This window comes from Vicugna pacos, chromosome 1 (genome assembly GCF_048564905.1).
Source record: "Vicugna pacos chromosome 1, VicPac4, whole genome shotgun sequence".
In the NCBI taxonomy this organism is placed as follows: domain Eukaryota; kingdom Metazoa; phylum Chordata; class Mammalia; order Artiodactyla; family Camelidae; genus Vicugna; species Vicugna pacos.
Window position 1 is genome coordinate 64,289,230 of NC_132987.1, and position 27,961 is coordinate 64,317,190.

The following is a 27,961-nucleotide window of genomic DNA, read 5'->3' on the forward strand; positions in this document are numbered from 1 at the left end:
GAGTACTTTTCCTCCATGGCTAAAGGCCAGCTCCTAACCTCCTCCTGTTCTTTGTGTGAATGTCAGAACCATTTAAAACTACAACTAGCCTCATCCATACTCCTGACCTCCTTTACTATTTTTTTCTTTTTTCCAGCTTCTAACATACTACATGATCTATTTTATATTTTGTTTATTGGATGGCCTCTTCCATTAGAATGTGAACTGGCCATGAGAACATGGACTTTTCTTTTGTTGGTATTGTTTGTTTCATTCACTGATGTATTCCAAACTCTTGGTACATAATAGGTATTCAACAAATATCTGTTAAATAAATGAGTGACTAAAATTTGAAGACAATTGAGTCCATTCTCAGCTTCTTTCTTCTCCTGGACAAATAACCCTGTTTTCATCTTTTCTCCATGGATCTCCCATTTAACCCTTTGACATCTTACTGGACTGAGTCTCAGTTCTCTATGCCTCCAGCCTCCAGTCCCACATAGGATTTACAGTTAAACACCGGCACATTTTCTCTTTCATCATGGCCATAAAATACAGCAGGGTAGAATAAGGGCAGTATACAGTAAGAGGCATGAGTCATCCTAACAGCTGGATTTTCAGGACAGCTCAGGATGTGCAGACATGTGAAGTTGGGGGAGAGAATGAGAAGAAGGAAGAGAGTCAAGTGGATAAAAGAGGCAACAAACTTTTGCCTGTTGGAGCAAAACTGGACAGTATTACGTCTGGAAGTAAAACAATGGCTTCAGTGACTATTCCTAGCCCCGTTTACAAGATTAGTGATGGGCTTTGCCAAGGACCATCCTGTTGCCTCAAAGGTCACCCCCCTGACTATCAGCTTTCACCTTCCTGATCTAAGTTTTGCTTTGGCTTGACAAGACTGGAGCATCAGCTCCAACTCTGCCTCATCTATGTAAAAACAACCTGAAAAGCTAAGGAGAACCAGCTTTGTACAAGTCCTAAGAAATTTCCCTTTGGGGAAGATATTTCCCTGCCTCTATTCTATTCTTGGGGTTCCCCTGAGCACTCATAAAGTTAAGGGGGTAAATATGGAATGGGAGAGCTTACATGCCACTTGCTCATCTCCACTAGGAGATGGCAGCCCTGCTCTGGGGCCAGGCCCTGGCTATGATGTTTCCTAGGAAACAGTCATAAATGGTAACTCATCTCTAGGCAACAGAAGGACCTGATCTCATTTATTTGTGCTAATCTTCACGTCTATGATCAGGCTAAAGGGAGAAGGGCAGGCTAATTAGCAACAGGGAGGAAACTTTTATGCCTGCCTATGCTGTTCTCACTGCGTCTATAACCTCTCACACATCAAACTATGTTCAAGACTCATCAGCAGCTCTGCTTCCAACAGAGTCAAACCCTAAACAAGAAAACTGAAGTTTCAGAAGGATTGTGGTTATGCATGAATGGTATCTGCTATCTTCTTGGTCAAACCAAGTGATAGAAGATTGACTTCACATCAGGGTAGATGACTCAAACCTTGCATACCAGATGGGTTTTTGTGAAATGCACTGCTACATGAAAGGTATCTACCCCTAACCATTCAAAGAGTAAAGAGGTTTTCCTGGAACTCAGCCTACAGTGAAAGAAGTCAGACAGAGAAAGACAAATACTGTATGATTATCACTTACATGTGGACTGTAAAAAAATACAACAAACTACTGAATATAACAAAAAGAAAACAGACTCACAGATATAGAGAATAAACCAGTGGTTATCAGTGGGGAGTGGGAAGGGAGGAGGGACAAGATAGGAGGAGGGGATTAAGAAGTACAAACTATTATGTATAAAAGAAATAAGCTACAAGGACATATCGTACAACATGGGAGAATTATAGCTACTCTTTTATAATAGCTATAAATGGAGTACAACCTTTAAAAATTGCGAATCACCATGTTGTACAACTATAACTAATACTGTACATCAACTGTATCTCAATTTTAAAAAAGTTGGGCTGCAAAAAAAAAAGGGTCACCACATAAAAAGTTTTTTTTTTTTCCAATAAATAAAACCTCTGGAGGAGGGCTGGAGGTAGAACCCAGCCTGGTAGCACAACAGCTCCATATGTTACTTTCCTGTACGTGGGGAAACGCGTCCTGATGGATGAAACTCCATCCGACCTTCTACCACGGATTCTTCGATATGGGGCCACAGTAATGGTCCCAGAGTTCCTTGAGCCTTGTTTTCTTTTTCTCAGTAGGTTTGACATTTCTAACAGACCTTGGTTACAACCACACTTTGTGAGTAATAGCCCCTATTTCACAGAAAATATTTCAGATGAAATTTCTTAAAGTCAGTGCCACAGGAGCTCCTTGTTGGTCAAAGCCACACTGTACAGACCTAGGTCACCTTTACTTAGAATGAATGGTATCAATGGAAACACAGTGTGGGGAATCTCTCATTCTCCCCAGACTTGCCGGGACCCTTGCCCCTCGTCCACCGCTCGCACGACATGCACCAGGCTGGAGTCTGGGGAAGCCACTCACATCCTGCCTCTCAGGGCCTTGGCTTTCTGTTCTTCTTCCAGGTTTCTAGGAGGTGTGGGCGGGGTCGTGCCCTCATTCAGGCAGCCTGTGGGGTCTTTCAAACTTCCCCGGTATGAGCCTCCTTCTAGACTCTGAAAAGAGAAGAATAAATAGCCTTACAGAAGTGTACGCTAGAAAGTCATCTGGAAGCCCTCGTGCCCTCCCCAGCCTAGCCACAGCCAATATGGTAGATCAGTAATCAAGGCTGTTCTCACCGAACCTCAGTGAGGCACCAGGAGACCAGAGACGCCCATCTTCCTGCGACAGGGAGCGCAGAGCCGCCGCCTTCTCAGGCAGTCAGGATGTATTTGGCCTAATGGGCTGCCAATTTCCCAGACATAACGAACATTATCAAAGTGATTGATCTCTGGGTAAGAGCTCCAGAGGTAAAGCTAATCATCGCAATTCTACACCAAACAAGCAGTTAGAAAAGAAAATTAGTTGTAGGACCATCAAATGCAAATTGATAAAGGGAGGGTAGTGATAGGAGAATTTGTTTGGTAAAATCAGCTACAATTTTCTGTGAAGAGGCCAATGAGATGTGGATAAGAAAAGGTGAAGAGATTTACCCTTTTCTAAAAACATCTTTGCTAAGGTTATTTACCAAGGGCCTTCTTTCATTCATTAATTTCTTTCATCTTTTAATTAAGGTGTTGCAGGACTGAGAAGCAAGTTAAAGGGATTAATATGTTACTCTAGAAAGAGCTAAGGGTAAAGGATTCTAATCCAGGGACTAGCATCCGCAGCTGCTAACCCCTGAATCATCTTAAGTGAGACAGCTAAAATTGTTCTATGTTTCAATTTTTCTTAATTTGCAAACTGGGTCTCTCCTTTCTATAGACTGTGAAGGAATAGACAGAGACAACAGTTGTAAAACCCTTTGAAAAATAAGAAATGCTCTACAATGCTGAGTTTCCCCTACCGTTCCCACGGATGAAACTGTTAACAATAAGGATGCTCAAAAATGGGGTCAATCTTAACATTTTTACAAGTGCCGTGGAAGAAAGATCACACAGTGATGCTTAGCATTTCATTATGCAAATTGGCAGAAGCAATGTGGGCAAACAGTAAGACCAGAGATCAAGGTCAAGGTGGGCAACTGTAAATAAAATATGGAAGAGTAATCCAAACCATCTATACAAGATGCTTGTCTACTGCAGCCGCTGTAGGAAAAGGAAAGGCTTTACGTCAATAGTCTTTGAAAAGACTCTGATCAGTTCTAAGGTTAAAGTCACAAAGATCAAGAAGTGCCCCCAAAGGCAGCAGGAACAAATGGCTTGGGCATGGTCTTAAACAGCCCACATTTGGAGTACCCGTCACTCGCTTAGCTGCTGTATTTCAACATAGGCTGAACAGAGGCAGGAAAAGTCCAGGATACATAAAGTGCATGAGGTGACCAGTGGGCCATTACATGAAACAGGTGGAGAGTATTAGAACTGAAGGCTGAAAAACTTAAGGCCGTGAAGAGATGTCAACTTTCTTTTCCCCAACTCCACCCACAAATCAACAGAATGTTCCGAGAACCAAACATGAATGTGGCACCAACACTAGACACTAGAATTAAGAGGACAGGGTCTTCAAGCTTGAGAGCTTTCTTTAAACTTGACATAAAGGTATTTCACAGAACAAGTAATCAACCATGGAAGTTGTCCTCCAGAGAAGGAGCACAGGCTAAAAATATAGAGAGGTCAAGAAGAGTTTAGCTAAATTTACAGATTCAGGATCTGTAGCCAGTGATTAAGGAAATGAGTGTCTGGTGCTGAGGCTTGACAAGCCACCGGACAGATGGGCTTTCCAACGACATGTGCCATGTCCCCTAGTGACATCACCAGGGACAGGCTCCCCAGATGGACCCAGATGGACTCAGCTGGTGACTGATCTGATTACATGCCTTTTACTTCCCCTCCCCCTGTCCCCACTGTCCTGTTCCAGCCTTTGTTCTGCAGCCTGTTGGCTGGCAGGGTGCTGGCTGCAAGGCCTGGGAAACAGGCTCACATCTCTGCTGCAAGGCCCTCCTGGGGACCATCCAGCTTGGCTGCTCTGCTCTCAACTCTTCTACAGAATGAAGGACACCTGAAAAGTCCAAGGTATCACACGAGGAAATATGTTCCATCTCCTCCTGCCTGACCTGTTATATTAGCAAAGGAGCCCAAGTTATATCTGGGGAAAGAGTCTCTGGGATGGAGCTGAGGAGGGCAGAGGCAGTGAGAGAGGAAGAAGAGGGAAATACAGGGTTTGATTAAGCTGTATGCTGGGTGATCTGTCTCAAATAGTGGCACTGGCTATAATACTTAAAATAATTCAAAAATGATTCCCTCTGAGGACCTGGCTGCCTGTGCTAGAGTTGGGACACGGGGTTCCAGCCAAGTTAAGTAGGGTTGACCTGCAACTGTCTGTGCTGCTCCTGGTGGGGGGTACAAGGTGGCTGGTGGATGAGTGGTGAGCTGGGCAGCCACAGGGAGGACTTCTGCCCTGTCTGGGATTCAGGGCCACAGCAGTCTCAGTAGACAAAGGAATAGGTGTACAAAGGAGGAAGCAGTAAATGTTGCCAATGGGTGCTCCTACAGCCGATGCAAGGTCAGGGAACAGAAATGCAAACAGAATTCAAAAAAGCATATTAAGTATGGATGAAGGCTGTCCCCACAATAAAAAAAAAGAACACGTTGCCTGTCAGCTCGATCTTGGATCACGTACCCATAAAATGCCCTTCCTCTGGGCTCCCAGAAGCGCCCTTTACACACCCCGTGAACAGCATTCATTTGACCGATCATTTGTTTGTACTCAAGCAAACATTTATTGTGCTTCTACAACATGCTGAATATTTGCAAAGTGCTGGAGAAATGAAGATGGATAAGATATGGTTCCCTGCCCACCATAATCCAAGTTACAATGGGCATTCTTCTAGACAGGAGGGTACTGTGGGGGATGAATAAAAGGGGCACGCAGCTTTATGGTGGAGTGAGGCAGGAAGGGAAAGGCTTAATGGAAGGGGCAGTGCCTGAACTGAGGATTGAGAAGTGGAAAGGATTTCACTGGATACACCAGTGGGAGGACGTTCCAGGCAGAAGTAGCACTGAGAGTAAAGGATCAAGTTGTGAAACTGCATAGGACAGCCTGGGGAAGCTGAAAGCTGCCTGGTGTAGGTAGGGTATAGCCTGTGAAGTGGGAGGAGCGGGGGACTGGCAAGTAACTGTGTTATATAAGTTGCGGGGAGTGGGTACTAGGGAAAGAAGAGGTAGGGAGTGAAACAGATAACCCTGAAGAAGTACACAGGGATCAGATCACAAGGAGCCCTGTGTGTAGCATATATAATCTGCAAAATTCCCTGAATCACTATGCTCTACACCTAAACACAAGATTGTAAATCAAACATACTTCAATTAAAGAAAAAAAAGAAGTAGAGACTTAACTTTCTAAGACCAATGATGGGAGAATTTTAAGCAAGGAAGTTAACATGATTGAATTTAAGTTTTAGAAAGATCAGTCTGAATGCTCCTAAGAGCTTTTCATGACTTGGGAAAATAGCTCAGATATGACAGTAAAGGAAAATAGGAGTTAAATTTTATATACTCTGTGATTAACTACATTATTTTAAAAAGGGTCTAGGAGAAAATACATCTAAATTTTAACACTGAATGTATCTAGATGATGTTAGGAGATTATTTGTGTTTAAACTCTTATTGTTCCAATTTTTCTTGAATGAGAATATAATGCTCTTATTACTCAGAAAAGAACTATTAAATTTTTTTTTTAAAAAAAAGGAAAAAAATGAAAGAAAAGCAAGATCCCTCTGGTAGTCACATAAAGAGATGTCAGACTGAAATCAGGGAGGAAATGGTTGCAACAGTCCAGGCAGGAAAGGATTGTGAGCATTAACCCTACACTGTGAACTCCATTAAGGAAGGTTCTGTGCTGACAGGACTAGCACATAGCAGGAATCCAAGAATTTAGTGAATGAAACTCAACAGAATTCTAAATGAAATTCTTGGGGAGAGGTCAAAGTTCATCTGATAAAACAACAGGTAAGGGAGCTGGTCCAGCACCACCTACTACACTAGCCTCCAAGCTGCCCCACCCTTTTATAAAAATCAGTATAAAATCCTCCAACAAAAAAGTATTAGAGCTCAGTCATTCCCAGGCAAATTGGGGATAGGAGTAGGAAAAGACATTTTACAGTAGAAAAACTGAAGTCTGGATTTTCCAGGCAAATGACATTTCAGGTTTGTGACTTGGGGTTAGACATTTGTGGTGGAAATCCAAACTATTCTTTTTCAACTAGCTCAGGAATGTCTTCCACAGAGGGATGCCAGAGGAAACAGCTCCTCGAGGCCATAGTATTGGTGTAGTCATGATCATGTGACCATAAAGCACCAAGGGCAGCTTTGGGACTCAGGGACACAAGGGATCTCATGGCTTTAGGGCAGAGCAGGGGGTGGGGGGCGCCAAATGAATTCTAACTACAGAATTTGGTGCCATCTCTTGAGCAACCAAAAAAGAAAGCACAAAGAATCTAAGCCCTAGATACGGAAGTCCAAGTATACCAGATGCTCCTGTAACATTTCCAGACTCTGTAAATTGGGAAGGACCTTATTAGTTCTTCTTATATTGAACTAACTTCCACGCACAGGTTCTGTCCTCTGGAGCCACCAAGAATGAGACCAGCCCTTCCTTCCCATAGTACTGCTCAGTTTTTGGAAGACAGCTCTTGTGTGTCTTCTCTCTCCTAACTCCTCCCCATACTTCAGTTTGGTGTCTTCAACTTTCCTTTAAATAACATGGACCACATGATATTGGTTACCTCCTCCAGGGCCCTTCTGTTGAGTTCAAGAACATTTTAGAATGCTGCATTCAGAACGTAAAGCATGACTCACACACAACTCATGACAGGTGTGGTCTGAAGAGCTCAGAGTACAATGGGGCCATTACTCCCCTTGACCCATACATTGTACTTTCATCAGCCCAGCCTATGATGGCTGCACTGGCTATTTTGGCAGCTGGCACACTATTATACTTACAGTCAAATAAAAACTCCAGAACTTTTATGGGCCCTAGATTTTATCTTCTCCTAAGTTAACAAGCTCAAGGGGTTGGGCATATCAGTCTTGTTGGGTGAAGACGCAACTCAGAATTCTCAAATACGGCTGAGGTAACAACCACCTCCTGGTGCTCCCTCGCTACCCCACAGCAGCTACGGACTGGGATGGGGAGAAAGAGAAAGTAGAGGAAAGGAGAAAGGATCGAATTTTGGTTAGAAGCTTCTGAGAAACCAAACCACTGCCCTCTCATTTCTTTCCGTGGCATAGGCTTGGTTTTATGTGTTTGGCCAAAGAAATCTCTGTAATTCTGGGCTCACTGCAAGTCCTCAAAAAGCAGCTCTTGGTGGAAGATGTTAAAGCCCTTATTACGGTAAGATCACCACAGGAAGACCATTCATCCAAAAGCTATTTGCTGAGAGCCTGTTACAGGGCTGATAAATTCCAACACCCCCCTACACTCCCTCTCCTCTGGGACCTTTGCTCTTATGGGGCTTCTGAGCATCTTCACTCACATGTTTAACACTGATCACACAAACTCGAGGCCTGTAGAGGCTCCTGACAGGCTAACGTAAACAGCAGTAGTAAGAAAAAGGTAACCCAAGACGAGAAAAAATACAGACTTTTGGAAACAAGTGTTCACTGATGTAAACGTCAAAGATCTGTGCACACTAATACAAGGAGGAGAAAATAAAGTCCTAAATGACTCATCGTTTAGCTGCAGAGGTAAGCTGCAAATGAAAAGATGAAGATATTTTAACAAATAACACAACGGGACTGTCTAAGAGCTGTCCCGGGCAGTTGGTGGCTTACACAGAAACTGCTGTGGGACTGCAGAAGAGATCTGGTCTGGGCTGGTCAGGGAAAGCCCTGTGCAGAAATAGGATCTGAGTGGGACCTGGAAGGGCTATTACTGTGTTTTAGATAAGCCAAAATAAGAGGAAGAACATTCCAGACAAGTAGGGTGGTATGAACAGACATATGGGGGAAGGAAAGCCAAACGCATGTTGGGGGATAGTGAAGAAACCAATTTAGTTGGAGCAGAGTCCCTCTGCCAGAATCATACGTGGGTGCTGCAAATGTAGGTTGGAGAACAGACTTCAAAACATGAGACTCCTGGGTAACTGTGGACTTTTCCCACGGGACAGGGCTCTCCAAACTCTGATTATATACTTTAATTAGTAAACCCAATTTTGGTCATGCACTCCCAAAACATGCAACTTATTTATAAATTATATTTCTGTACTCCTGTGTTATCATTATGTACATAATAAAACATACACAAAGCCATTTAAAAATGATGAGTTAAAGAGATTCTAATGTTTTCCTTCAGCACGTCAAAAACCCATCTTGCATACCTCAAGGTGCCCCCACACTGGAGACCATTGCTCATACCGGCAAGAAGGAGGCAGGGAGCCCTCACTGAGGAGGGAGGCAATGATGGAGTGAGGCTGGGAGGCAGATGAGGGTGGAGAAGGAATAAGCAACAGCTACTCTGGGCATGAGGTCAGGGCCCTTGCCCAGGTGGTGAAAGAGAAAATGCAAATAAACAGATGATTTTTTAAGGAAAAAAATTTGAATGGTTATCTGGAGAATGAAGAGGACGTATGGATCAGGGTGGAGAGAAAAGGCAAGTAAGTGAAGAGTGATCAGGGAGATGGGCTTTGAAAAGTCAAGGTAATGCCCACGAGAGCACTCAACTCCCACCCTTGAGACAGGCAGAGATGGCGGGAAAACCAACCTTCAGGAGTTTGACACTAGCACTAAAATATCAGCTAATTTTTTTTTAATTAGGAAGGAAAATTAGAAAGAGAAGAAGAAAGTCGTATGTGTTAAATTTCATTGGTACTCTGCAAGTTGGGATATTTGAAAAGGGAGTTACTGTAATCAAAATTATTATCAGGCAGCCTTCCCCAGAGAGCATCCATCCACCACTTTCCTTTAATTCTTGGACCAAGTGGAGAAGTGCTGATTAACAGGACTGCCCAACAGAAGTCTGGAGGAAGCACATTTATCCTAATGAGAGTTGCAGGAAAAACCAAATGAGTAACATGGATGATAGCAAAGGAAAGGAAAATGCTTCAAACTGTCATCCTGTAGTGATACACTTAAAATATGGGAGTGAAAATATGGGAGTAGAAGAACAGTCCTACTCAAACAAGCTATCCAAAAAATGAGCTCCTTTTGAATTAACGTTTTTTTTTTTTCTTGGATATATGCCCAGGAGTGGAATTGCTGAGCCATATGGTGGTTCTATTTTTAGGTCTTTGAGAAACCTCCATACTGTTTTCCATAGTGGTTGTACCAATTTACATTCCCACCAACAGTGTACAAGGTTTCCCTTTTCCCCACATCCTTGCCAACATTTGTTATTTATATTCTTTTTGATAATGGCCGTTCTGACAGGTGTGAGATGATGTCTCATTGTGATTTTGATTTTCATTTCCCTGATATTAGTGATGTTGAGAAACTTTTCACGTTCCTGTTGGCCATCTGCATTTCCTCTTCAGGTCTTCTGCCCATATTTTAAATGGGTTGTCTGTTTGCTTTGCTTTTTAATTGCTGTACAGTTGATTTGAAATGTTGTATTAGTTTCTGGTGTACAGCATGGATGGTCTTGGAGGGCATTATGCTAAGTGAAATAATTCAGACAAAGAAAGACAAATACTGTAAGATATCACTTACATGTGAAATGTAAAAAAATGCAACAAACTAGTGAATATAACAGAAAAGAAACAGACTCACAGATGGAACTAGTCACCAGTGCGGAGAAGGGAGGGGAAGGGGCAAGATGAGGTGGAGGATTAAGAGGGACAAACTATCAGGTATAAAATAAGCTACAAGGATGTACTGCACAGCATGGGGAATACAGCCAACATTTTATAATAACTATATATGGAGTATAACCTTTAAAAATTGTGAATCACTATATTGTATACCTGGAACATGTAATATTATACATCAACTATACTTCAACTTAAAAATATGATATTGTAAAATAAATTCATAAAGTTAAAAATGTTAAAAAAGAAAACACCAGAAAGGAGCTCTTTCACCAGCATTATGCCCAAACCCTAAATGAGCTCAGACTCATAACTTCCCTCCAACGGTCTAATTGGTCCATGATACTGTCACAAACTAGACCAGTTTTCAGTGGCATAATCTCATGATGGGGACATGCACCATCTCCATTAATTTCTTGTGATGAGGCGTCTGCATACTTTAGCCCATTCCCCTGTATAATCAGCAATCTACTTTTGCAAGACTTTGCGAGCTAGAAAACTATCTGAGGTCCCCCAATAAAACTATCCAAATAATCTGGTGTTTTCAAAGATCCAATCCATGTTCTGTGTCTCAGCAGCAAAGTTAGCACCAGGGCTAACCAGACACACATCAGTCCATTTCCCTGTTGGCCAGGGGACCAGGCTTACAGGGAGGCTATTTTGTCTTGGATACTTTTCACCTTTCATCAATGTCACAATCCCAAAAGGACCTGTTAATTGCCCATGCCCATTCCCAAACAAAGCCAAAAAGGACTTTGGGGTGCAGCTTTTTAGAAACCATCGTTAGCTGGAAACAATCCTATAGCAGAAATGAGGAAAGTTGCAAAGGAGACCATGGCAGAGAGATGTCAGGCCCCGGGAGCCACATGGAGGTGAGACACACAGAACTGCCTCCAGGACCCCACTTACCAGCTTGCTTTTGACCAACTGTTCTATTGCACTGACAAGGTCTGCAGCAGTCGGTACTTCGGTGGAAGCCTGCCGGGCTGCTAGCAAAGAGGAGGACTGCAAGACATTGAGCAGCAAAGGAAAAGCAGATTAGCGAGGAATGCAGAATAGCAATTAGGAAGCCACACGCAAGTCCAAAGCTCAAGGCAGGCAAGGGAAGCAAAGCTCTATGATTAGAGGGAAGAGATGACAGAAGGAGGTGGGGGGTAGTGAGGGTGTGGGGCTGGTCTGTCTGACCCCTTGTCAGGAGTTCTGGCCAGGAGCAGAGCAGAGGGGGTTCGAGGCTCTCCCTAGCCAGGCCCCCAGAGGAGCTGAGGGAGGGGTCACTGAGTTCCCAGGAGGCCAACAAGGGAGGGCTGCACCCACTGACAGCAACAGGGGCTGGGGGAGGGGTGTGTGTGATAGGACTGGCCACTACAGGGCTGCCCACTGGCATTCCAGGAAACAGGCGGTCAACAGACCTAGCCTCCTCGGCTGTGTCCAAAGAAGAGAAATTGTCCTTGCTCTACTTAGATGAAGATGGTAAATATAGATTGTCATCGTGTGTCAAGTAGAAATTCTAGGGGTAGGGCACTTGGAGACAAGAAACTGCCCCCCCATTCACACACACACACACACACACACACACCACACACTCCACACACTCCTCCACAAACACAGCTGTTCCTGGTAAGGCCCCCTAACTGAAACACTTGGAAGTAATAAAGAGCTTTAGCAGGACTTGTGTGTCTCACGCTGGAGCAACCGGGGACCATCCCATTCACAGTGAAACAGGGCTCCAGCCCAGGGCCTACCTTCCCCCCACCCCAACACCAGCAGTTAAGGACTGGCCCAGGTGCCTGTCCATTCAGTGGTCTGGGGATTCCAGCTCACTGAGGGATGGTATTTTTTTTTTCCTTCCTTCTCAAACCTGAGAAGAAACTAGGGGGAGAAATGGTTAACCCTACACGCATGTGTAAGCTTTTCCCTGCCCTGCACATCAAGGCGGAGGGCAATGGTGTTCCCGGAGCCCAGGACTCATGGGCTAGCGACTGTGGGAGTAGTGAGCTGACTGGCCTGGCTGGGCTCAGGCTTCAGATTTGTCCCTTAAGGGGGAAAAACTTCAAAAAGGAAGCTTCTTGTTGTTTAATCTAAGACTCACTTTAGGTCTTTGCTTCTGAGATGGGCCAAAAAAATCAAATAAATGTAATTAACAGAGAGAGAGAGAGCGCAACACTCTCTCCTGGGGAACACAGGAAAAGAGCTGAAGTCTGTTGGGAAATGCAGGTTATTTACCCTTTGATCTAGTAATCTTACCCCGGGAACTTATTCCAAGGACAGAAGTCAAAAGAACAAATGCTGTATACGCCAAGTGATTTGTACCCGAATTACCTAGAGTCAACAACCTTGGATGTCCCCAGACAGGCTGGTCAAGCAGATTACATCAAATACATCAAATAAGTGAAATAATTTTAATACCTTGGCTATTGAAATTACAGTTCTGAAGGTAAAACTAATAAGATTTTAGGAAATACTAAATATTACTAATATTTAACTTTATAAACATTAAAACTATAGGATTTTGAACACAGCATATGCATATTATAATTATAAAAATAAAACATACACGCATATGAACAAATGGAAGCAAACGAGGGGAATCTATCGTACGTGAGAATGGGCAATCTTTTAAAAACTCCTTTAACATAGTGGTAAAAATTATTTTAATAAATCCAACTCCGTTTGCTAGAAACTCTGAAGCTCATCCCACTCCCAAATATTCCAGAAAAACAAACATTCAGAAATCAAACAGCAGGACCGTGGAGGTTAACGTGTCTAAAATGGGGCTAATGCCACCTGCTCTAACCCTTTCCAAGGGTTACACAAACGTCTGAGGGTAAGTCCACATTCTGTTAAAAATTATCCAGAAACAACATAACATCCTTTCCCCAAAACAAATTGTGTGTGAGGGAATTCGAGGGGAAGGGTTCGTGACCTCTACTTATCTCGTGCAAGCTGGCACTGCCATGTGGAGGGCTGTATGGGGTGGCAGATAATGTGACCTGAGCGCCCTGCTCCCCCCACACACTAACACTGTTTCTAAAACATCTCACAGGAGGCCTCTGGGAACACAGTAAGTAGGTTCTGGTTCCCATCTCAAGGCGAAGCACAGGCATTTCCACCCCTGGGAATCCTGGATGGCACCATGCCATGCTGCCTGCTTCCCATCAGTCCACAGTCAGAGCTGGCCCTGGAGACCAGGGCCACCAACATCATCTTACAAAGGGCCACACCTGTGTGTTTCTCCTGGGTGAGTCACAGAGCGGGGCGGTGACCATTCTTAGTCATGGGCCTGTCCCTAGACAATGTCCCACTAGCTTAGCACATTGTAAGGCCTTAACCAATGTCTGGGTGTTACCGATCCAAACACGAAGCAGGGAGAATTAAAGCAAGGCTTGGGATATCACCAGGAACACCGAAGCATCTGCACACAATACTTTCCGAATTGTATCCGGGTGGTGGTGTAAAGGTTTGCTCCCTGCCCTGAAGGGGCTGCCGATTGCAGGGCAGAGCACTGGAGAGCATCAGGAGACCCTGGAGGGATGGCTAATCACCACCACCAACCCAATAAAACAGCACTCTGGAAAGCAAATGCAAAGGACCATCAAAAACCGAAATCACCACTTCAGCCTCCAGTGTCCAATGGGACAGCAACACTGAGAGGAGGCAGGAGAAGCACGATGAAGTGGGAGCGTGCTTGGTCAGGAAGGCCGGTGACGGGGTACACAATGAAAGCAGGGACCTGACCGAGCCTCAGCCAGTACCTGAAGCACATCCAACCTGAGTCTCTGTTCCAGAACAATCAAGATGATCACCCTGTGCTTAGAGGCTTGGTGGATGTTCGTGTCTCAGACACCAGTGAGCAAGGGATTTTGCAAATCAAACAACTGGGGCAACCTGGTATATCAGGTTGGCAATCTTTGACAACAGCTTCCCCTTAGCAGCATCTCCAACCCTCATGCTGTGGTTGCAGAATTTTAACAGCACTGGGCTTGGCTGGAGGTTGCTGTGATTTGGATCTCAGAGTTGCGTGTAAGGAAAAGAATTACTGAAACATAGGTTGAACAGTCAGGTACACCAAAATGATCATGACCTTGAACCACCTCAGATTCCTTTTTGAGATAAACAGGTTTTTTTTTTTTGGATCTGCTGCTTCCAAAGACAGAGCCATTACCCTCCATCAACAGGACGAGATACTAGGCAGATTCCCACTTTGCGAATTCTACACGCACCCCTCCACTGTGCAGACTGAAGTCAGACCTCCAGGAATGGGGGATCCCTACCCAATACAGACGGAATGTGCATTGCTTCGAGCCCACACGGTGTAAGAGATAACAAGGGAGAGAGAGTGTCACTACCCCCACCACACCCCCACAATGAAACCCTGTGATTTACACACTGCTCTTCCAAGTGAGAAAGCGAAGAAGTCCTACCATCTCGTCCTGCGTGGGGTCGTTGTCAAAGATCTTCATAGGCGGAGGGAGGGGGGTGTGTGACTCTTCATCTGGCTCATCTTCACCCCACCCCTTCTTGCTCTTCTAGAACAAAAGAGCAGCATTAGTCACTGTTTCCTACAGTTAAAGATGCCAGTTGGTTCAGGACTTGGGGTGTTTTAAGAAGTAACATATAAGCCACCCTCCTCTCTTAACACACTCCTATTTTCTTGGCTTCAGTGTCCTCCTCTGTGGAATGGGCTCACCTGCTCATCTCAAAGGACAGTGAGGACCAGACAGGGGAAACCACACACACACAGAAAACCTTACTGATTAGGCAGGAAAAGAGAAAGCTGAAAGAGCGGTCAGAGAGAAACTAACTTTTCTAGTTTACGAAGGACTATTAAACCACAATTTAGATATCACCAGGCTCTCCCGCCTACTTTCAGAGGCAGAAAAGGCAGACAGAGTAAATTTACAAAGAGAGTCTGGTTACACATTAGGAAGAATTTCTTAGCCGCGTCGGTGACTAGAGTAGGTTAGTTTGCCAGATAAAACAGTTATCTCATTCCCCAACCAAAACATAGCCACTATCATTTGATCACAGAACCTCAGCTTTGGAAGGGATGTAAGAGGCTGCTGTTCAGTGTGGCCTCTTGGCTAACACAGGTCTCTCTGACCATCGTGTGAGGACGACCTGACACCCTTCCAGGATGGGTGTTTATTTGTTCTCAGGAAGGCCTGTTTCATCACTTGACGAACCGCCCCACCCTTCACCTGGTAAACTTCTCTCTCTCAGCTGAAACCTTGCCTACTGCAAACCTTCACCTATTAATCATAATTCTCCCTTCTGGAGCAACCAGGAATTATCTACCCCCTTTTACATGTGGTACTGCTCAAGATACTCAAAAACAGCCCTAATCCCCCAATACAGCTGTCTGTTTTCCAAGTGAAATGATCTCCATCCTTTTCTTCTTATTCTAAACAGGCCCAGCAGGGTTTGTGTAGTCTCTAACAGAGTCTGGGGACTTGGCGGCCAGCTGGCACCCCAGGGACCCAAGCCCCCGTCTCCAAATGTGGCAAAATGGTGCCTATCTGCTGGACACCCTGGGCCAGTTAGTCTCCAAGTTGGTCACAGAGCAGACTGGCAAGGTCTTGAGAATGCAAAGATCACCCAGGCCCAAGAAGACCAACTCCTGGGAACGAGAGACTGGCTAGTTACAAACCCAGGGGAGGGTTCCTGTCAGGGCTCCAGGAGGAGGTATGTCGGAGCCCCTCCCTGATGGCAGGCACCGGGGCCTCGGGCGAGTACCTCGTCAGCGCTGTCTCCCTGAGGGGTCGTCTCATCCCCAGGCTTGGGCGATCCCAGGTCAAAGCTCTTCCGACCATCTCGTACTTTCTTCTGCTTCTTGATGTTTCCATCAGCTTTCCCACTGTTGAGCCGGCGCACGGGACTCGTCAGCCACTTCTTCAGGGTGTTGGTAGAGCGCTTGGGACCAGGGGAACTGTGGATGGAGTTCAGGGAGGGCTGGGACTGCAGGTTGGCCACAGACTCGGACTTGCCTCCGTTTTCACTTGAGGAATGAGAATATGCATCTGCTGGAAAAGAACAGAAGACATAGCCGTGTCAGGGGCAGTTAAGGCAGGTTGCCAGCCTGCGAGCAAGGCAGCTCCATCCTCAGGAAGCCAGGACACAGGGCAGGATGGCGGGGCCAACTGCAGATCCCGGTCAAGGAAACCCTCTCTGGGAGGTAACAGCTGACAGTCACTCAGTGGGCAGAAGACAAAGACTTCATCCTTCATGGAGAAATTCCCATCATCCTAAGCAAGAACCATTAACCAAAAGCAACGTCATGAAGCACCTATGAATATTCTGAAGATGTGTAAGACGTAGGCTTTATTTTCATAGGCCCCTTATCTAGCTACAGAAACACACACACACACACACACACACACAAAGAGAGAGAGAGAGAGAGAGCAGCAAAAGAGTAAGACAGAACATGCAAAATAAAGATAAGCCCCTACAGCGGTATGTGATTAATTGCCAAAGGCCTGGCACAGACCTAGAAGATAAGGAAGCAGAGTTCAGAGAAGGGTCAGATCAGTGTCAGCACGGCTGGTCTGAAAAGGTTTAATGGAAGAGATGTGTCCAAGTAGAAGAGAAGGGAGAAGGAATTCCAAAAGCGGGAGACAGTGGGAACGAAAGCACAGAGGCAGGAAAAATGGAAAAATAAGTTAGCACAGCCCTTAAGTAGATCCTCTGAATGAAATAAAGATGAACAGAGGAGGAGACACTGGATAGAAAGAATAGTGAAAACATTTAATAGTGAACTGGAGGAGTATGAACTTCAGTGTGAGATTCTACTGAAAAGAGCCACAAGAGAAAGGGCTTTTGTCTGTAGGTTTTTAATTAATCCAGTAACTACATACGGCACAGCCCTGGGTACGAGGGACTGGAATCCTGAAGGCCACACTAGGACTGTGCACTGGGAGGACAAAGTAATCAATGTGAAGTGTTTCAGAGCAGGAAGAGATATGGTTAGTGTCTGGATGACATATCAAACATGGGTTGTCTCTCTTATGCTATTTCTTCTCATTGCCAAAAGGGTCTTGGGAGAAGTCCTGACCAGCTTCAGCTCAATCCGTGATGGGCCCTGTTGCCCCGGTACCAGTTTGCATATTGATAGTTAAACCGTACGATGAGGTATTTGAACAAATTATCACAGAGGCTTTTTACACCTACTCATCTAAGATTAAATCATCTTTTTCTAAAATGACTTCATCCTAGACCTCAGCTAGAGGTCTAACCCGGCCTTGGAAGCCCTAGGGCTAGACATAGCCAATACACTAGAACAAAATCCTGAAATAAGATGGATAAATGCTTTTGCCAACAGAGAGCTGCCTCCAGCTTCTACAACTGGCTGATTTTGGAGGAACCAAGCGCAGGCTCTTGCCCCTGTGGAAACTCTCTTAGATATGGCTAGAGTCTTGTGCATACTTTGGAAAACAACAGCAGAATATCTGCATGTAGTGGTTTAAAAATTGAGCTCCCCAAGTCCCCTGGGATGAAGGATAACTCACAGGGTTGCTCTGCTCAGGGAATATTTGGGGATCGACTGACTTGTCTGGCATCCCTTTAAGGACAAAGTGGTAATCTTATCTCGGAGAACTCCGTGCTGGCTATGTCTTGAGTATTTTGACGTTATTTCTGAAGTGTTTGGTATGGGTCAGACTCCTGTTCTCAGAAGACTGAGTGATAAACATCTCCACCGCACTGGTGGTGGAACTAGGGCCTCTCTTATCTTTCTGCTGATAAGCTGCAGAAGATTTCAGTCACCAGGCCCCTGTGGTATCACAAGGCTCTCTTAAATCCAAGCCTTCAAAATGTAGCTTTTTCAGCATGTGTCGTGACAGCAGAGCTAGAGGCCCAGCCACATTAACTGTGCCTTGTGTTACTAAGCAAGAGGGATGACTGCCCAAATTTTCTGTTCCATAGCCTGGTTTTGAGATTTACCAGTGCAAATTTTGACTGATCATTCTTCTTTTCGGTCATCTGGTCCTGCTTTGGTGCATTCAGTACAAATTAATGGCAAGCATACAGATTGCAAAGTACAATTGAAAATCAAGAGTTACAATCTTAGTTTTGTTGTTTCAAGTTTATTCTGTGTAAACAGTTAGGGCCATCCACCCACAGCCCACGTGAAAGAGCATTCAAGAGCTGGAAGCAATCTGTAACTCACCATCTAGTTAGGGTCCTGTACTGAGACAGGGCCATTTCTAAATCATTTTGGATGCACAGTTACAAAAGAACGTGCCATCATTTAGTCCAGCAAATGTGTGCTTAGTTCATTGCTACTCCAAAGAGTAACTGGCTTGTTAGGTTCATCCCATTTTTGGAAGACGGCTGCAATGAGCTGTTTGAGAATTTATTCTAGTACCTTTCCAGGCACAACAGTTAATTGACTGATTTGTAACAACAACAACAGTAATACTGTTATCTTACTAAATCTTTCCAAGCTGGGATAGGTACTATGTAGTAAGATTATTATCTTAGGAAATAGTCCTGCAGGAAACCAAGGGTCATCGTTGGTAAGTGGCAGGGAGGCAAGATTAAAACCCAGATCTGACTCCACTGCACATATATTTAATCTATTCCTACATCTGTTTATTCCATGTATTCTCTTTTTTGTATATATGTGTGTGTGTGTGTATATATATATATATATATATATATGTATAGTCAGTTTACAATGTTGGGTCAATTTCTGGTGTACAGCTTCAGTCATACATGAACATACATACATTTGTTTTCATATTCTTTTTTACCTTAAGTTACAAGATATTAAATATAGTTCCCTATGCTATACAGTATAAACTTGTTGTTTATCTATTTTATATATATTAGTATCTGCAAATCTCAAACTCCCAATTTATCCCTTCCCACCCCTTCCGCTCCTGGTAATCGTAAGTTTGTGAGTCTGTTTCTGTTCTGTAAATAAGTTTATCTTTTTTCCTTTTCTTAAGATTCTACATATAGGTGATATCATATGGTATTTTTCTTTCTCTTTCTGGCTTACTTCACTTAGAATGGCAATCTCCAAGTGTATTCATGTTGCTGCAAATGGTATTATTTTATTCTTTTTATGGTTGAGTAGTATTCCATTGTATAATATACCACAACTTCTTTATCCAGTCATCTGTCGATGGACATTTAGGTTGTTTCTATATCTTGGTTATTGTAAATAGTGCTGCTATGAACATTGGGGTACATGCATCTTTTTGAATTAAGGTTCCCTCTGGATACATGCTCAGGAGTGGGTTTGCTGGATCATATGGTAAGTCTATTTTTAATCTTTTGAGGAATCTCCATGCTGTTTTCCATAATGTCTGCACCAAACTACATTCCCACCAACAGTGCAGGAGTGTTCCCTTTTCTCCACACCCTCTCCAGCATTTATCATTTGTGGACTTTTGAATGATGGCCATTCTGACTGGTGTGAGGTGATACCTCACTGTAGTTTTGATTTGCATTTCTCTGATAATTAGCGATATTGAGCATTTTTTCATGTGCCTATTGGCCATTTGTAGTTCTTCACTGGAGAATTGCTTGTTTAGGTCTTCTGCCCATTTTTGGATTCAGTTGTTTGTTTCTTACTAAGTTGTATGAGTTGTTTATATATTCTGGAAGTCAAGCCCTTGTCAGTCTCATCTTTTGTAAATATTTTCTCCCATTCCAGTTGTCTTTTTGTTTTGTTTATGGTTTCCTTTGCTGTGCAAAAGCTTATAAGTTTAATTAGGTCCCATTTGTTAATTTTTACTTTTATTTCTATTGCCTGGGTAGACTGCCCTAGGAGAACATTGCTGAGATTTATGTCAGAGAATGTTTTGCCTATGTTTTCTTCTAAGAGGTTTACAGTGTCTTGTCTTATGTTTAAGTCTTTAAGCCATTTTGAGTTTATTTTTGTGTATGGTGTGAGGGAGTATTCTAACTTCATTGATTTACATGCAGCTGTCCAGTTTTCCCAACACCATTTGCTGAACAAACTGTCTTTACTCCATTGCATGTTCTTGCCTCCTTTGTCAAAGATTAACTGACCTAAAGTTTGTGGATTTACTTCTAGGCTCTCTATTCTGTTCCACTGATACTATGTCTGTTTTTGTACCAATACCATGCTGTTTTGATTACTGTAGCTCTGTAGTATTGTCTTAAGTCTGGGAGGGTTATTCCTCCAGCTTCATTCTTTTTCTTCAGTATTGCTTTGCCAACTCTGGGTCTTTTGTAATTCCATATATACTTCAGGATTATTTGTTCTAGTTCAGAGAAATATGTCCTGGGTAATTTGATAAGCATCACATTAAATCTGTAGATTGCTTTGGGTAGTATGGCCACTTAACAATATTAATTCTTCCAATCCCAGAGCATGGGGTATCTTTCCATTTCTTTAAATCACATTTAATTTCCTTAGTCAGTGCTTTGTAGTTCTCCACATAAAAGTCTCACTTCCTTGGTCAGATTTATTTCTAAGTATTTTATTTTCTGGATGCAATTTTCATGTATTCTTTTAGCCTCTGTAATTATTATAAAAAGGAACATCAAGTTGCTAGTCTATGTAACATTTCAAATATACATTTATATATAATTTACATGTTATAAAATCTCCATGCTGAAAACAATCTCAGTCTCACTAATTTTTACAGATAAGCCGATGAAAGCTTGTATATGGGAAATCCATGGTCACAAATTAGTCAGTCATGAAGCTAGGACCAGAATCCAGGCATTGTTACATCTCTCCAGGGTTCTGAACCAAGGCTTACTCTGTAACCCTGAGGCATAAAAACTGCCCATAAGGCTGATATCTGGTTTTAAGTTACTGGGAAGATAAATGTGTCCCTAGATCCTTCAGGGAATAAAGTTCTTTGGATGTTCTGGCACGTTCAACTTGCTTCTTGATCAGAAAAAATCATGTTCTGAGGCTAACTTTACTATGGGATATTTTTTAAATAGAAATATAGAAAAAGTGTAACATCCAGGTACCCACCACCTAAATACGATAAATGCAACATTTCTGCCACATTTGCTTAGCTTTTTAAAAAAGAAATAAAAGATTATAGCTGTAGTTAAAGCCTTTTAATTTTTTTTCACTCATTCTCAATCTCATCCCCCATTTTTCCTTCCCAGAGTTAAATTCTCTTCTGAACTTGGTGTGCAGCTTTCCTGTCCATGTTGTTAGACATTTACTTCACATGCAAATATAGTATTACTTTGCATTTTATATTTATATATAATTATAATGTAGGTATCATTTTGCACTTGCTCTTTTATTCAAAATTACTTGAGAATTGTTCATGTTCATACATGCTGATCTAGCTCATTCATTTTAAGTGTTGAATAATATTCTCTCATAGGACATATTGTGATATTTATAATACATTTTCCTAACAAGGGACATTTAGGTTGTTAAACACACACACACACACACACACACACACACACACAGAGGCAGTATATGTAACCCTGTACAGGTCTCTTTGCATATGTGTGAGAATTCCTCTAGGGCGGTACTTCCCAAACTCCCTGTGGTAAAGGACCCATTTTCCTTATTTCCAATCTGTTTTGGGCCAATGCCTTTATAAAATACAAAGTCACACTGGCGGATGTCATGGAACATCAAATTGCTGTAAAAGCCTCTAAATGCTTGCTCTCTTTTTCTATACTTGCCTCACTGTGGACTGGAAGCACAACTCACAAACCTTCACCATCTGCAGATCGCATATTGAGTAGTCCTGCTCTCAACTCTAAAGCATCTGTTTCAAGGTGGAACCACTGGGTTTTAGCATATACACACCACCAGCCTCACTAGGTACTGCCAACTGCTCTCTGATTTACTCCCACCAATCGTGTGCAAAAGTTCTCGTCCTCCTGAATTCTCCTAGGTGCTTCATTATGCACATTAGTATATAATTTTCCTCTGGAAAAAATTAAATGTGCCCTTCCTAACCAAAAACACCTACTTCAAAGGAGGAAATTGGGATGAAGCAGAATGTTTCAAGAAGAAATAAAAAGGTAAAAACCAGTGCCTCTAGATCAATAAGAAATGCATCCTATAGTTCAGTTCTCAGCCACAAATGGGAAAAATAGGAAACATGACAGGTAACCTATGAGGTTGAAGGTCCTTCTTCAAAGACTGAGAGGGATAAGCTTACTTGATTGGTCATGGGAATATGAAGATACTAATGAAATCAAGAAAATCTAAATAGCCAACAAACGATAAACTCTCATCCACCAGCAGACTACCATACTATTTTTCATCCCTACTTCCTCCAATTCCCAAGCCACTTCTCTGAAATGCCCACTTTGTTAATATTTGAGAAAAGACGACATGATGCATGGTCATAGAACACATTCCAAAGCTTTACCAATGACTAGAGAATTCTTGGTGCCAACATTCATCTCTTAATGATATTTTTGTTCAAGTTGACTAAAAGAGAAACTTTGGTGGTATAATTTTCCTGCCTTGATTATATGATCCAAGAATAATCCACTGGTGCTGACTCAGTGGATTATGACAGAGGTGGCAGCACTGGACAGACACTCAGGTCTCTTGTTTCTTCATCTACAAAATGGACAGATTAGACAGAATGCATTCAAAGCCTCGCTCTACCACTGGCTAGCTCTGTGACTCTCAGCCAGTTACCTGATCTCTGTGTATCTTGGTTTTCTCATCATTAAATGAATATTAGTATCTACCCTACAGGGTTATTAGGATTAAGAAGTTAATATTTGTGAAGTGTTTATAAGTGTCTAGTTCCACTGGGAGTACCATCTAAGTTAAATAAAAATAAAACCATAGCTATCTCCCCTAATTTCATGACTCTGAAATTTACTCTGTATGTTCCTTCACTCTGTCTCTATGTTCTTCTAAAGGTTAGACTAGATAATTTAAGGCCATTTTTTAGCTTCAAAGTTCCATGCCTCATGAAAACAAGGAAAAACTTAATGCTACAAGTTGCCGTTCTGTGTCATTTCCATCCCCACTTCCAGTAACCACTCCTACACACAGTGCCTGAAACCTCATCCCAGAATAAGGCAGTCACATCCTTGGGCTAGTTTGGAACATTTGGAAGTTTAGGCAGCACACGTTATTTCCCGGAGATGACAGGTGCCTCTTTATCTACAGGGTATCCCTCAGAACGGGAGCTTCTGATGGGCCTGGCGATGAGGCAACTGAACAGCTGTTGATATTAGGGTCTCAGATACCATCATGGGGTTAGAATAAACACGTCAATACTATTAGCCTAAGCCTTGAGACAAAGGCTCCATGATTTCAGGTGTTTGAATTACAGCAGCATGTTTCTAAGCAGCACAGGAGATAAGAGTTGTCTGCCTGACATGAAGATGAAAACTGGAATAAAGCTCATGAGCGTTTACACACCGAACACCTCCTAATAAGCCCACTGTCTATGTCGAACATTCCTTTACCTGGGTAGCCTCTCATTAGCAATCAGAATATAAGATATTTATGTACAACATGGGTAGCAGATGAATATACTAGAACTTTTGCTCATTTATAATTCAATCCCCTTTTTTAAAAGGTTCAGCTCCTATTTATTTCACTTTTATGTTACACCTAAAAAAAAAAAAGGCTTCTACTCTTTTTAGTTTAGTGTAAAATTTGCAAAACAATTCGGAAGCAGAATACATTGCGTACAAGTCATCAAGGAATGCAAATTTAGCATGTGGCAAATGCCTTACAGCTGCATCCGCAGGGCTGTCATCTACTGTTTTTCTAATCACAAAATACTGGTTCAGCTTTCTTTCCACTGATCTCAAAGTGAGTTGAAAGTAAAGAAGGACCACAACTCCTAGACAAAATGAGAAGACAATTCTATTAGTTTTGTGGGTTTAATATCCCCAAAGACCAGGAACAGTGTCCTTATAAGGGCTAGACTCATAGCCCAGAGAGTACGCACAGGCGCAGACAGCACTGGGTGGATTAAGGGTGCCCCAGATGCGCAGCTCACTGAGTTCGCCCATCATTTTCTTTACTGGCTTCAGGGGCACAACTCAAGAAGGGAAACTCATTTTAATCCACTTTTCTGGAGTTCAGTGACGGTATTCAATCACAGGCCAAAGGCATGTCTTTCACATACTGTATTATGTAATTGCTAAAAGATATGGGGTCTAGTTGTTCTGTATTAATCATACTTCACTACTCATCATCCAGATGGATATAATAGGGCTATAAAAGTCTCCCTGGTGTTCATTGTAATATTGGATTGGAAGCATTGACTCCAAGAGCTGAAATCAGAAGAAATCATAAAGATTCCTAAAACCCACTAGATATTTAAGGAAGAGTCTTTTAACTTCCTGTTCTTCTGCCTTGCTTTAGTTCCTATGATACAGGAATAATTGTAAACTCCTCCTTATTGCTTTCCAAGACTTGAGCTACATAAGGCAAATGCATTTCAATACATCTGTCTGCAGAGTTTATATACTCAAACATTCCTGTTTCCTTTGTCTTTCTATAAATCACTTAATACAAAATCATAGAAGTATCATATATACATTTTCTTCACGCTGGAAATTGCTTATACGGAGAAGGGTGTATCATGGCAAGGTCAAGGGTGAAAATCCTCTGGGTAATAAATCCACAAATTCAACCAGAGAGCACCAAACCTCCAGCAAGTATCAGTACGTCTTGTGTGATGTACTAATGGCTCTGGCAGGTCTTTTAGCGGAATGCTTAGCAAAGCCAGTCTCCTGGTTGCACATTCAGCTGAGGTCCTCAGGCTACACACCACCAGTTCCTGGCTTGGCTGGCATCCCGGAAACCCCTTTGGTTGGCCATCTTGATGTCTGGGCCACGTGGTGCTGGAAGAAAGCTGCTATGGTGACAGCAACAGGATATGGGGGAGGCGGAGAATCAGCCTGGTCCAGAAACACTGTTTCTTATCACTAGGAAACTTGCCCTTGCAATTGCTCCTACCATAATGTTAGACTAAACCTGGCAAACATCTTAACTCAGGATGTTCCTTCCTCCATCTCTTATGGGAGAAGGAATTTGAGTTTCAAGTCTCAAAGGCATAACACAAGCCTCTGCCTCCTGCTCACTAAGCCATAGCTTTTACACACTTAATTCAGGAATTTCTTCTCCAGTGAGTCCTCTGCCAACCCACCATTCCTTACCTCACCACTCTACTCAGGCTTTATGTGTTTTTCAATACACTTTTGAACATGTAAATCTCTGATTTATAATATCTGTGTCTGGTTTTTCCCATTAAACTAAGAGTACAAAATGAAGGGCCACTCTGAGCCTTAAAGGCACATTGCACTGGGCTATATCTTACTTCATTTCTACTCATTGGTCCCCTTCTCTTCCCTACACTCCTGTTCCTGTTTGGTAGCATGTGCACAGAGGTCTGAACCACAGGGATGATTCCAAATCTGGTGGGAGCCACATAGGGCAGGAATCCTTTTCATATTCAGAGCCTTTTGGGACATGAGCTCTTTCTATCAGGATCTTCTTCAAAAGACAAAACAATCTCCATGGGGGTGAAAAGTCAGCACCTCTGGCTTTAATCTAGATGAACCCTTTGGAATTCTGTTCTAACTCAGTCCAGATCTCCATCAACTACTGCTGGCTCCTTCAGGGTCCTGTCCTCACCCTCCCTGCTTTGACTTTGGTAAGGATGCCACTGGATGCAGAGGGTTAAAATGATAGTTTCCCACTGCTTGTCCTCAGGTCTCCTTAGCCTCAGTTTCCCTTGTGTAATCCTCTCTCTGAGTCAGAGACGGAGAGAGGAGACACCTCAAAGGGCACCGAGTCAGTCTGCCCCGTCACCCCAGAGAAGCACATTCTAAACTTGCAAGGCCATTGCTGTGACACTGCTTTGTCACACTGATGTCACTGATTCACTATTCCCTCTAGCTGGCTTTGGAAGTTAAGGGCTAGAAAGTCTCTCTCTCTATTCCAGGGGTAGAATCTGAAGCTTGACCTATCAGATCAGGCAAAAGGCAGTGAAAGCAGCTCTGCTGCTCTTCCCAGAGTAAACAGTCCCGATACTTTTCCCCTCTGTATACACCCATTTCATGCTCTCAGACTTGTCCACAGCCTCTGCAGAGGAAATGCACGTTTCTTCTCAACTGTGGAGTAGGGAACTCTCCTAAAAGGCTTCTGACAGGGAGGGCACAGCTCAGCAGTAGAGCACATGCTTAACATGCATGAGGTCCTGGGTGATATCCCCAGTACCTCCATTAAGATCAATCAATCAATCAATCAATCAATCAATCAATCGTCTAATTATCCACCCCTCAAAAAATAAAGATTAAAATTAAAAAAAAATACCATTAACACCGGGAGGTCTTAATCATGACTCACGGCACCTGAAGTTTCAAGGCTGGGGAGGATGTCTTCTTCTGGCTTCATCTCCCTGCAGGCCACCCTCCCAAGCTCCATGCCTGGCGGGGAAGCCAAATTTTCCTGGTAAAATAGGCCACGCCTGAGTCCAAGATCTATCCACATCAGAGTTTTCTCCTAGGCCTTCAAATAAGCCCTCAGGTAGGTTAAATGTAAGCTCCCTAAGACAGTTTACCCTATTACCTTACATGGTAACATTCTCCGCTTTTCGCACTGTGTGAACATAAACCAGTTCAGCTCCAGTAATACACACAAAGCCTCAAAATAACATTATACACATTACTGCATATAACTGCATTCTCCCTCAGAGAATGACCAAGGCTCTCCTGCAGTTTTTCTCTCCTGCAGGCAGAGTCTTCGTTCACAAAGATTTCTGCAAGGATATTTTTCTTGCCATTCCTGCTGTCACTGCCCTAATTCGGAGCTTTTAAATCCACTTGCTCTAACTACGTAACAACCTCCAAATTGGTCTCTTTGCAGCTAGTCCTTTTCTCTTCCTCATTTGCTATATTTCTGTTACCAGAACAATCCTATTGCTATGTGCAAGTCACTGTTTAAAACTTGATCAACAAAATCTAACTTGTCAGCTTGCCATTTAAACTGCTCCACGATCAAGCCGGAGCTCACCTTTCCAGCCGCGTGAGCGTCCATTCTTTGATAACCCAAAGTTCTCAAGCTGTGGTTCCCACACCAGCAATGTAAGCATTGTCTGGGCACTTGTGAGAGATGCAGAGTCTTAGGTCCTGCTCCAGGGCTACCAGATGAGAAACTATGGGGGTGGCCCAGCACTCTGTTCTAACAAGCCCTCCAAGTAATTGGAGATGTATGCTAAAGTTTGGAAACCACTATTCTATATGAACCATCCACTTTAGTCTAATTATTCAGTTGACTGCACCACCCATGTTGTGATTCTCATCGCTCAAACCATTCTGCAGCCTCTCTGCTTATCTAAAGCCTGCCTAGGGCTTCTAAGAAGACTAAGCGCATCATGTTCTCCTATTTCTCTGGGAGCACCTCTTGTACATTTATTTGGCACTGATAAATGCTTGTTTATGTACTTGACTTCCCGAACTCTAAGGGAAGTCCTTGAGGACAGAGATGTCCCCCATCTTTGTATCCCAGCACAAGCTCTTCAGTCATAGAGGAGCTCATTAAATGGCTGGTGATGAATAGCTAAGGACAAATCAAGAGAAATCACTGGAATCTATTTTTAGGTCCAGAGACCTCTAAGAAAAAGTCAATGTTGTTGAGGCTGTCATCTCTTAAACTCAG

General features: G+C 43.1%; 1 protein-coding gene across 3 annotated transcripts in view; it reads right to left on the reverse strand.

Annotated features, from left to right (window-relative positions):
* The window catches only part of LOC140697099 (kalirin-like), a 112,698-nt gene that overhangs the window by 59,502 nt on the left and 25,235 nt on the right, over positions 1-27,961 (reverse strand). Inside the window, exons 2-5 of one of the 3 annotated variants that reach the window (XM_072963940.1) lie at positions 16,084-16,367; positions 14,772-14,876; positions 11,260-11,355; positions 2,496-2,626 (exon numbers count right to left, since the gene is read on the reverse strand). In XM_072963940.1, the coding sequence (XP_072820041.1) occupies positions 2,496-2,626; positions 11,260-11,355; positions 14,772-14,876; positions 16,084-16,367 (616 nt within the window). The remainder of the gene's footprint in view (positions 1-2,495; positions 2,627-11,259; positions 11,356-14,771; positions 14,877-16,083; positions 16,368-27,961) is intronic. The other 2 variants (XM_072963943.1, XM_072963939.1) reach the window with 2 other exon arrangements.